This window comes from Leptopilina heterotoma, unplaced genomic scaffold (genome assembly GCF_015476425.1).
Source record: "Leptopilina heterotoma isolate Lh14 unplaced genomic scaffold, ASM1547642v1 Lhet_89, whole genome shotgun sequence".
NCBI classification, from domain to species: Eukaryota; Metazoa; Arthropoda; class Insecta; order Hymenoptera; family Figitidae; genus Leptopilina; species Leptopilina heterotoma.
In genome coordinates this window covers 857,796-870,692 of record NW_025111192.1, presented here as the reverse complement: position 1 = coordinate 870,692, position 12,897 = coordinate 857,796, and the positions used below count along the sequence as shown (strand labels likewise).

At 24.3% G+C, this 12,897-nt stretch overlaps 1 protein-coding gene across 8 annotated transcripts in view; it reads left to right on the top strand.

The window, feature by feature from the left end:
- The window catches only part of LOC122511654 (regulating synaptic membrane exocytosis protein 2), a 192,339-nt gene that overhangs the window by 91,307 nt on the left and 88,135 nt on the right, over positions 1–12,897 (top strand). For all 8 annotated transcript variants that reach the window (XR_006302543.1, XR_006302545.1, XR_006302544.1 and 5 more), the window contains exon 9: positions 4,937–5,106. Coding sequence is in view for 4 of the 8 variants with exons in the window: in XM_043627047.1 (XP_043482982.1) it covers positions 4,937–5,106 (170 nt within the window). In the remaining 4 variants the exon portion in view is untranslated. The remainder of the gene's footprint in view (positions 1–4,936; positions 5,107–12,897) is intronic.

The following is a 12,897-nucleotide window of genomic DNA, read 5'->3' as shown; positions in this document are numbered from 1 at the left end:
CAACAAACTTCAAACTACAAACAGATTACGAAAATACAACTATTATTAATAAGGAAGATTCATTTGTTTATAATTTTTCACGTATTTTATTAATTTTAATTTAATCAGATTAATGTTAAGAAATGCTTTTCCTTTTATTCCGGGAAAAATGATTCCAACTAAAAATAAAGGAAAGGTCACAAAACTAGAATTAGGACTTTGGTGTATTGATTTTCATTTTATTATTCACTGATCCAAATTTTTGATAAATCTTTAAAAATATCTTACAATTAATATCATATTAAAAATAATAATTACTTTCTCGAAAATAGATTATCAATTTTAAGCAAATCTATTGCTAAAAACTACAATTGTAATTTTTTCAACATTAATTTTTTTTTAATTTTTAAATAAAATTATTCAAAACATTTATAATTTTTTAAGAAAAAAGAGTCAAAACGCGTCAACCGTGAATACATTTTTTTTTATAGTTTTCAAAATAAATATTTAAATATTATTACAGTTTTTTACGGACTTTTAGTCCGTATTCGACTATTTTTAAATACTTTCACTGGTTCGAGCCTTGTAAAGCTGGCTGAACCACTTTTATAAAAATGAATTTTTATTGTACCATTAATTAGTGCTCATTTTGTGCTAATATTTTACCATAATGCCGAATTTGTTATTTAAATTTTCTCATTGTTTATTTAAAAAAAAAAAACTCTAATTATGCTGAGTGAATGTTCCGCTGAACGGACAAATACGAAAAAATGCGTTAAATAAAGTTGCATTTCGACAGGTTCGACTGTACTATTTTCTTGAATTGTACCTAACGTGACAGTAGTTGGGAAATAATGACTTTCAACTTACCGTGATTTACATGAAGTAAATCTAGTGATACTGCTTTCGTCTCACGCAGACACATATCGTGTTCGGCAATTACCAAATTGTGGTTTATTATTCATAAATGCAAATTCGAATTACCTCTATGCGTTACGTGTAAACCTATTCTAGTTTCGGAAGCAGTTGGAAACTGTTCGCTAACGGCAGTAAAACGAGCATCAAGTGGCAAACTTTGCAGTTCCCAAGTGTTTGGCACAACTACCACTGTAACCTTTTTTTTCTCTCTCCTCCCTTTCCTCAAGAATGATGTGAAGACGCTTAGCAATTGTAGAAAATCTTTCCTCTTATCCTGATCTGAAGAGAGCGACATTTTCTCATTCTTGCTGAAAGAAATATAAGACTAGATACTGTCATCAGTGGAAGAAACTCGCAAACTTTTTAACGAACTTGAAAACTTATAACGACTCCTCTGAACTTTAGTTTTCTTTGACACTCTTATTCAACAATATGCATATTTTACAATTTAGCCTTTTAACTTTATATGTATACATATGTATATATTTATAAACATTGTGCAAATTTAATTATTCAATTGTTATACATCAGTTTTCTTGTTTGTTGCTGGAATTTGCATGCAATAACACATTGTAATTTAATCCAACATTTGCTTTTTGTGAAACTGTTTTCAATTAATATGATAATGTGGAAATTTATATAATCTACATGCCTGTGTACAATATTAATTTTCATTTAATGATTATTTACTACCTAATCAGTTGTTATTATTGTTACATTCAAAAATGGGTTATTGAATTACTGATGATTATTTGTTTTAATTTTTAAATATTTATTTCATAATAGTCAAGTCATTATTTGATTCAAATTTTTTCGGCACTACTGTAATCCTAAAATACTTGTGTATTTTGTGTATTTCAATTTTCCTAAAATCAACCAAATAAATTAACCCATATTTGGACTTAATTATTTTAAAACGCAATTTTAATCAAATTCTATATGAGGATTTTGAGTTATTTTTTAAAAAATTTGTAAGAATTCAATTATTCTCATAAATAATAAAATTCTTTGCTAGAATTAAATTGTTTTTATAAATAATAAAATACTTTAGATAAATCAATTCCATTTTGCATAAATAATACAATTTTTAGAGGAATTCAATTCTTTAACGTACAATTTTCATAAAACTTTTCGAACAAAATCAATTATTTACAAAATTATTTATAAAATTTTTTCTAAGAAGTTAATCATTTTGAATGCGCATTTAATAAAATTCTACATAAGAATTGAATTTTTTTTCATTAAAATTTTAATTAAATTCGACGACAAAATTTATAAGAAAATTATTCTCATAAATGATAAACACCTTAACTGAAATTCAATTATTTTTATGAATAATAAAATAATTTAGATATATTCAATTATTTTGAATATGAATTTATTAAAATTCTTTGCTGAAATTGAATTATTTTTAGAAATATTAAAATTTTGACAGGAATTCAATAATTGAAAATCTAATTTTCATGAAATTTTTTTTGAGAAATATCAATTATTTAAAAGAATTTTTTTTAATTTCTTAACAGGAATTCAATTATTTTCAAAAGTAATAAAATTCTTTGCTGAAATTCAATTAATTTTTGTATATGATAAAATACTTTAGAAAAATTCAATTATTTTGAATATAATTTTAATTTAATGATTTTCATAAATACTAACATTTTTACAGGATTTCAATTATTTAAAAATTAAAATACAATTTTCATAAAACTTTTCAAACAAAATCAATTATTTACAAAAATATTTTTAAAATTTTTTCTAAGAATTTAAATTATTTTCAATACAATTTTAAAAAAATTCTACATAGGAATTGAATGTTTTTCATTAAAATTTTAATAATATTCGTCGACAAATTTTATAAGAAAATTATTCTCATAAATAACAAAATTCTTTTTAATGCAATTTTAATAAAATTTCTTGAAAGAATTCAATTATTTTTAAAAATTTTAATAAAATTCTATGTAAGAATTAAATTATTTTCAATAAAATTTTAATTCAATTCGACGAAAAAATTTGTGAGAATTCAATTATTATTCTCATAAATGATAAACAGCTTCACTGAAATTTAATTATTTTTAAGAATAATAAAATATTTAAGATAAATTCAATTATTTTGAATATGATTTTAATAAAATTCTTTGCTGAAATTCAATTATTTTCATAAATATTCAAATTTTCACAGGAATTCAATAATTAAAAATAAAATTTTCATGAAATTTTTTTGAGAAAAATCAATTATTGAAAAGAATGTTTTTTAAATTTCTTAACAGGAATTCAATTATTTTGAAAATTAATAAAAATTGTCGCAAAATTTTAATTATTTTCAATTCATATTTTTTTAATGAATTCCCCGAAAAATAAATGCAATGATTTTGAAAAATTGAGTTAAATTTTTTCGAAAAAATCCAATTATTTTAAGAATTTTTGATAAAATTCTTTATATAAGAATTCTATTTTCAGAAATGTTCAATTATTCAATAAATTATTTATTTTTATATTTAAATAATTGAATTCTAGTAGAATCTTTTAATAAAAATTGGTTTAAAACTGAATTTTAGTTTAAATTTGAGATAATTATTGAATATTGAAAGCGCACAACAATAATTCAATTATTTCAAAAAAAATTTTAATAAAATTATTTGTAAAAATTCAATTATTTTTATAAATTATATAAAATTCCAATAAGATTTTTAAAGAATTCAATTATTTAAAACTTAAAATACAATTTTTAAGCAAATTTTTGTTGCAAATCAATTTGTATTTAATAAAATTCTTATGAAATTGTTCGCAAGAATTTAATTATTTTCAATACAATTTTTATGAAATTCTATATAAGAATTGAATTATTGTCAATAAATTATTTAATTAAAAGGTCTGTGAAGCTGGCTGAACCACGTTCATAAAAATTAATTTTCATTATGCCATTAATTAGTGCTCGAATATTGCTAATTTTTTATCATATTGCAAAATTTTTAACTAAATCCCTTTAATGAAAGTAAAAATGTTAAATTTTAAGAATTTTTTATTTTTTATACAAGTGGTAAGGATGGTTTTTTTTACCAAAGGGTGGAGTCAAAAGAACGAGTATGGTGTTTTTGCAAAGCCCAAAAATAATTAAGCTAAATCCTTTAAAAAAAAAAAAAATAAAAATCTTAAATTTGAAGAATTTTCGTTTTATAATTGAATTTCGAAAATTTATTCTATTAAAATGCTAATGAAGATAAAAAGAAATCTTTAAAAATTGAAAGTGAAAATGAAAGTCAAAGTAAAAAATGAAACTACATAATCGACTTCTAGTTTATCAGTATTCAGAGAACTTGTCCAAGCGATAAATTGGTGAACTTTCACAATTTCTCCTTCCAAATTACCTGCGACAAATTTCTTCTCGAGATCAGTGCATGATAACTGTTGTGAAGCTCGTCTACCCTGAGGCATCTCTGAATCTCGAGTTGCTAAAGCATTGCTTTTTTTTCCCACCTTTCTGTTGACATCCTATTTCAATTTTTTTTTTTTAACTTTTTTCAACCATCCTTTATATACAATGAACGTGTTTCGACTTAGAAAATCCGTTTCAACTTTATATGAAAAATAGAAAAAGGAAACATGAATTTTCGAAATGAAAATTCAATTTCTCACTTTTTTTAAATTACATCTTATCGGGGGAATTCCAGTATATTAAACCAATTTAAAGAGGACAGAGCCGAGAGTGTATTCTTTTCATGTGCCACACATTTTCCATTTTGTGCAAAAACAAAAGTTTTCGACTCGCTGTGGAAACTCAACTCGTAAGAAAGTCGTTATCTCAGTCGCATTGTACTGTGGATTTGTGTCAGCTTTTACTCTCGGCACGTTTCATATCCAAGATACTCGAACAATTCTTGAGGCGAGCATCGAAACGTGTATAGAGAGAGAGAGAGAGAGAGAGAGAGAGAGAGAGAGAGAGAGAGTGTGAGAGAGAGAGAGAGAGAGAGGCGAAAGCTGTGTGCGCACGTATAGCACGATGAACTGATTCCTTCAAGACTTTTGCTTTCCTTTTTTGCAGACCGGATATCAATGCGATAAGAGCACTTCCTATGGTACCAGCTGCAGTGAAATCTACACCAACTGCAGTGAGCAGAGTGTCCATTGAGGATCGAGATCTGGCCCGTCAGGGAAGTCTGGTCGATGGCGAGGGCATCAAGATTGTTATCCACGATGTCGACAGCGAAGTCGGTGAGTTTTTGACACGAAACGAGAATTTTACATCATATTTTATTCCCAGCTTGCACATACATTTCTATTCCATTTTCTCAATGGCTGCAAACATTTTTATTTTCGTGACGCACAGGCCAAATGTTACAATCATTCGCTGTACGGGTGGTGCAGTGTAAAAAAAATTCTACGAACTATAAAAAAATTCTTTGAGCATGTTGTATACGTACTTTTAAAATCTCTTTTGAAAATAATAATGGAATAGTTCTTTTTTAAAGAGGGAATAAAAATAATTTTTAACTATTTAAATCAAGGGTGCCATATTGTTAATTGACTTTCACTTTAGGTTTAACTTTGACTTTGATATTCACTTTCTGACCTTGAACTTCATTAAGAAAAAAATCTTTTCATTCAAAAAAAGCAAAGTCAAAAAAGTCAATTTTCAGGTCGAATGTCGAAATCGAAGCGAAAGTCACAGTTAGCGACTTAAAACCTAGTTTACTACTGAAACTGAAATTATTTCCTTTAGTATTTATAATTTTAGCTCCTATTGTGTAAATTAAAATAAATTTTACTATTTAAAATATAATTTCTGTATTTTAAATCGCCTTGTCTGACAAAATATAAGCTTTACTACTCAAACTAAAATTAATTTTTAAATATTTTAATTATTAACTGTGTTTGTCTGACTGAAAATAAAATATACTACTGAAACTAAAATTAAATATATTTTTCATCTGCTAATATATTTTATATCTGCTTTAAAATAAATTTTACTACTGAAATGTACAATCTCAGGGTTTCTGATCCCATTGTCTGACTCAATATCAATTTTTTTACTCAAAGTAAAATAATTTTTTATTTATTTCCATTTTTAGCTGCTTTCGTCTTAATAAAAATAAGTTCCACCACTAAAACTACAATTAAACTACAATTAAATATATTTAATTAACTTGTCTGACTAAGATAAATATTACTACTGAAAGTGCAATTAATTAGTTTTTAATCACCTTGTCTGACTTAAAATCTATTTTATTACTTAAACTACAATTATTTTTTATATATTTACATTTCCAGCTGCTTTTGTCTCAATAAAAATAAGTTTCACTACTAAAACTGCAATCAAACTACAATAAAATATATTTCATTAACTTGTCTGACTTATAGTAAATTTTACTACTGAAACTACAATTAAACCGTTTTTAATCACCTTGTCTGACTTAAAATCAATTTTACTACTTAAACTACAATTATTTTTTATATATTTATATTTTTAGCTCTTTGTGTCTGACTGAAAATAAATGTTACTACTGAAACTACAATTAAACGGTTCTTTATCACCTTGTCTGACTTAAGGTAAATTTTACTACTGAAACTACAATTAAACTTCAAATTGAATATATTTAATTAACTTGTCTGACTTATAGTAAATTTTACTACTGAAACTGCAATTAAACCGTTTTTAATCACCTTGTCTGACTTAAAATCAATTTTACTACTTAAACTACAATTATTTTTTATATATTTATATTTTTAGCTCTTTTTGTCTGACTGAAAATAAATGTTACTACTGAAACTAAAATTATTTTTAAATCTATAATTTCGTTTCAGTAGTAAACATTATATGAAGTCAGACAAAACATTTAAGAACCGTTTAATTGTATATTCATTAGTAAAGTTCATCTTAAGTCAGACAAAATAAATGTTTAAAATTATAATATATAATTAATTAATTTTAGTTTCAGTAGTAAAATTGATTTTAAGTCAGACAAAGCGATCAGAAACACTGAAACTGTGGTTTTGAGTAATAAAAACAATTTTTAGTCAGAGAACTAGATTAAAAACTATATTCTTGTATTTTTAGTAGTAAAATTTATATTTAGTCAAACAAAAACAGCTAAACATTGAGCTATATAAGAAATAATTTTAGTTTCTATAGTAAAACTTATTTTAAAATAAACAAAAATAATTAAAAATCGAAATATGTGAAAAATTATTTTATTTAAAAATTATTTCAGTAGTAAAACACATTTACAGTCATACAAAAATAATTATATGAAATATGTATGTAAAAACTTATTTAATGTTCAGTAGAAAAACTTATTTTAAGTAACACAAAACGATTAAGAAACCGTGTTATTTTAGTTTCAGTAGTAAAACTTATTTTAAGTCAGACACAAGGTGATTCAAAATATATTTAATATTTGTACCGTTTTAAATTCAGTAGTAAAAAATATGAAATTAATTTTAGTTTCAGTAGTAAAACTTATTTTCTGTCAGGCAATAGCAAATTTAACGGTATTTAATTGTCGTGTCTGAGTTAAAAACAATTTTATTACTGAAATTAAAATTATATTATAAATATTAAAAATTTTTAACTACTTTTGTCTGACTGAAAATATGTTTTACTACTGAAACTGAATTTCTCGGCCTTTAATCGCCTGGACTGACTTAAAATAAATTTTACTACTTTAACAAAAATTACTTTATTTTTAATCGTCTTGTCTGACTTAAAATAAGTTTTACTACTGAAACTATAATTACACAGTTTTTAATCGCATTGTCTGACTTAAAATAAGTTTTACTACTGAAACTAGAAATACGCGTTATTTAATTGCCTTGTGTAACTTAAAAATCAATTTTACTATTAGGACTAAAATTATTTTTTATATATTTTTATTTTCATCAGTTCTTGTCTGACTGAAAATAAGTTTTACTTATTACTTTTATAAATAAGTTTTAAAATAAGTTTGTAAAATAAGTTTTACTACTGAAACTACAATTAAACTATTATTAAATAAATTTTTAATCACGTTCTAAATCTCTTGGATAGTCAAAGTAAAATTACAAAATCGCACCCGACGACTCAAAAATTTAACTACACGAGAGCTTAAGAGAGTTAATTTTTGTTAATTAAATTTAGAAAATTGAGTGCCCTCACCAAAAATATAAAGGTTAACGAGTTTGTTCTTGAGTAGACAGACTATACCATCTTGAAATTCAATTAGCGAGGTAAAAAGAATAAATATTTCGTTAGCCCGTTTCAATTAACAGTAGCCCATCCTAAGTACAAGCAAAGGCATTTATTTCTTTTCCGCCTTTTTATATAAGTACAATACACAAGAGTAAAGACGTCGAAAAAAATAAGAAGAAAAAATGTTTAGAGAGAGAGAGAAATATGACAATATGATACAAAAACTTTATAAACGAAAACTTTTCCTCTCCGGAGTAAGTTTTGTATGTAAAAAATTTTCAAGCGAAAAAAAAAATCATTTTTTTTATTTAATATCGGAAATTACTTCACGTTTAGTTTTACTTATTGAAATCAAAATAAATTTACTAAACATAAAGTTAAAAAAGCTACAACAATATCTGTGCATACGAAAATCATTTAGAAAAAGAAAGAGAGAAAGAAATATGAAAACAGAAAAAAAACTTTGTCTGACGTAAAACCAATTTTACTACTGAAACTAGAATGAAACTAATATTAAAAATATTTTTAATTACCACGTCTGAAAAAGAAAAAAAAAAGAGAGAAGAAAAAGGGAGAAAAAAAAGAAAAAGCGGGAGAAATATGAAAGGAGAAAAAACGCAATTTTGAGAAAGAATACTAAGAAGGAAAAAAAATTATGATTCCACTGTTGTGCAACAGGAGGATCGAAATAGGGAAGGAAGAGAAAAGGAAAAATGGCAAAAGAATTGCAAAACCTAAAGAAAGATATCATAGTAGAGAAGCAAGAGTCAATAAACGATAAAAATTGTGAAGAAAAGAAAAAATAAAATAACACTGGAAAAATTGATATCAGTGTTTTTCTCTGAAAAAATAAATTTAGCAAAAAAGAGGCTGCTTCATATTCTCTGCTTCAACTGTAACGACAACTAAGATCAATGTTTCCATCATATTTGATTTTTCAGAGATCAGACTTTTTTCAACATAATATTAGGAAAAAAAAGGTGATTTTAATTTTTTAAATTTACCTTGAAAAAGTAAATTCATTTTAAGAAAGAAGATTTTAATGTTTAAAAAGGGGATTTACTTTAAAAAACAGAATTTTCATTTTTAACCAAGAGATTTACTTTAAGAAAGAGGATTTTTGAAATAAAAAAATAATTGTTCATTAACTTCTTCAGTCATCACGAATTATAAAAGAACGAATAAAAATATAAATTAGACTACATCGCTAATAAATATTCTCTTATAAGTATTTTGAATTCGAATTTTGCAAAACGAATATATATTTTGCAATTTTTTCTTCCAATTTAATTAATTTTATCATTTCCTTAAAAATACTGTATAGCTGATATTTTTCGTTAAATAAACGAATTCGAGCTTTTAAATTATTCCTTTGATAATTGTATTTTACTTATAATAATTATAATTATTTATACTTTAATATGAATTTACTTACGAAATAAACTCGACAGGAAACAAAATATGTTTAACTCACCTGAAACAAAAATAACAGCAAATAATTTATATAGGAATTATAAAAAAATTAAGAATTAAAACAAATGATAAAATTTCTATTAAATAATTCAATTCAATTTTTGTTTTAAAATTCCGTGAATTTTACTATAAAGTAAATTTGAGTAAAAAACAGTAAAAATTTACTTTGGTATTGTTAAAATTTCCTCAAAAAATAATAAATAATAATGTTTTAATCAAAAATTGTATTACGCTGAAAGAAAATTTTTTAAAAATTTCATGCAAAAATTAACTGTATAGAAAAAGTAAAATATGCTAATAAAAATCATTATTTCAAACAATTTTTCTGAGGATATTAAATTGAGACAAAAAAAGAATCAAAAATGTTGCGAAGCAACGTTTTGATTCTTTTTTTGGTCTCAATTTGATATCCTCAGAAAAACTGCGAATAAAAATTAGTAAAATATACTTTCGATTTAGTAAAATTTATTCTCGAAAAAGTAAAATTTATTCAAATTGCCAGCAATTCCAAACAGTTTGGATTTTTCTTTATAAAACAAGTAAAAGTTACCTTATCCTTGTTTCCTCATAAAAAAAATTTCTAAGATAAAAACACTGAGGAAATAATAAAAAAAGATATCAGTTTCAAAAAGCCAAAAACTCTTCAATCAAGTAAAAAATTAAAAACAATTTCCAACCCGAAAATAATTGCGATTGATTCAGAACAGAAACTTTTTGCCATGAGCAAAGAGAACCTAGTTAGAACTGATTGTACGGAATTTAAAATTGAATTTGAAGCGGTAAACCTCTGACGATTTGAAACAAAAGCATTTTGATGACAAACGAACGAACGAACGAACGCTGAAAAACAAAAGCAGCAGAGAGAAATAAAAATATCTATAAGCCAAAGTCAACGTGTTTATATATAAATGTTCGAAAATATATAAATTCACTCTAATTTTTTACTCGAACCTAAATTAAAATCAGTGGTCGTGTGCGCGGTTGATGTTAATTTAAATGGATGGATTGTAATATGAAACCCATGACTCGTTAATTTAATGGAATCGTGGATCGCTAATCAGAGGATTAAAGTTGTGGTCGAGCCTTCATGGCGTATATAACAAAATATATATATATATATACGCAGACTCTAATGCACGCAAACAGGAGAAATGGCCGTTTGTTTGCGTGTTTCGCACGCCTGCCAACAAAATGATCATACCTTAAGATTTTATCACCAATAAACCGTTATTTGCCCTGACCTCTTTGTCACTATACGTACAGTGCGACAATTTCTCCACGAGAGAGGGAAATAAATTTTCTAATTAAACGAAAACCTTGAATCAATTTCTTCAAACAAGTGATAAATAATCTATCTCTATAAATTTTTATTCGTTAAAAATATAACTATGTAGGGGAACCTTGATAATTAGCTGAATACTAATTCAGACAGGACACGATTTTTAATTGTTGTGTCTGACTGAAAGTAAATTTTACTACTGAAAGTAAAATTATTTGGAATATATTTTGATTTTAAAGTATTTTTTTTATTTAAAAAAACTATCATTACTGAAATTGGAATTAATACACGGATTTTATCGGCTTGTCTGACCTAAAATCAATTTTACTACTGAAACTAAAATTATTTTATTATATTTTTATTTTTAGCTGCTTTTGTCTGAATGAAAATAAGCTTTATTATTAAAAATAGAATTTCTATATTTTTAATCGCCTAGTCTGACAAAAAATATGCTTTACTACTGAAAATAAAAATATTTCTTACATATTGTGATTATTAATTGTTTTTGTCTGACTGAAAATAAAATTTACTACTGAAATTAAAATTCAATATATTTTTAATAACCTTGTCTGACTTAAGGTGAATTTTACTACTGAAACTACAATTACACGGTTATTAATTACCTTATCTGACCTAAAATCAATTTTACTACTGAAACTAAAACAATGCTAATATTAAATATGTTTTTAATGACTATATGTCTGACTTAAAATGAGTTTTACTACTGAAACTAAAATTGATTCTTATATATTTTGATTTTTATTTGTTTTTGTGGGATTAAAAATATTTTCTACTACTAAAACTACGACTATAAGGATTTTAATCTAATTGTCTGACTTATAATAAATTTTACTACTGAAAGTACAAATACACGGTTTTAAATCGCCTTGTCAGACTTAAAATCAATTTTACTACTAAAAATAGACTAATACGGTTTCTTAATCTTTTTGTCTGATTTAAAATAATTTTTTTACTAAAAATAAATTAATTTTTTACATATTTCAATTTTTAAATATTTTTGTATGACTAAAAATAAGTTGTACTACTAAAACTAAAATTATTTCTTATATATTTCAATGTTTAGCTGTTTTTGTCTGACCTAAAATAAATTTTACTACTGAAAATACAATAATACTGGTTTTAATCGTTTTGTTTTACTTAAAATAAGTTTTACTACTGAAACTAAAATTATCAATATCGAATATACTAAAAACGTGATATATTTTCTCTTTTTCTATATAAAATAAACACAAATTTACACTAGCTTTGATTTAATTTTTTTGTGCTTAGCTTCAGACTGAAAATAACTTTTACTACTGAAAGTAAAATTATTTGGAATATATTGTGATTTTTAATTATTTTTTTTTATTTAAAGTTACTAGCTGTCAATACTGAAACTACAATTACACGGTTTTTATCGCCTTGTCTGACTTAAAATCTACTTTACAACTGAAACTAAAATTATTTTTTTATTTTTTTATTTGTAGCTTCTTTTGTCTGAATGAAAATAAATTTTACTATTAAAAAAAAGAATTTCTATATTTTTAATCGCCTTTTCTAACAAAAAATATACTTTACTACTAAAACTAAAAATATTTTTAACATATTTTGACTGTTAGCTGTTATTGTCTGACTCAAAATAAATTTTACTACTGAAACTACAATTTAATATATTTTTTATCACTTTGTCTGATTTAAAATTTATTTTACATTTGAAACCTACAATTAAACTACAATGAAATATATTTTTAATCACTTTGTCTGACTTAAAATAAGTTTTACTACTGAAACTACAATTACACGGTTTTTAATTGCCTTGTCTGACTTAAAATCAGTTTTACTACTGAAATTAGAACAATACACATTTTGATCGTTTTTTGTCTGGCTGAAAATAATTTTTACTACTATAACTAAAACGATACTAATATTAAATATATTTTTAATCACTTTGTCCGACTTAAAATAAATTTTACTACTGAAACTATAATTACACGGTTTTCAATCGCATTGTCTGACTTAAAATCAATTTTACTACTAAAACTAGACTAATACAGTTTCTTAATTGTTTTGTCTGACTTAAAATAAG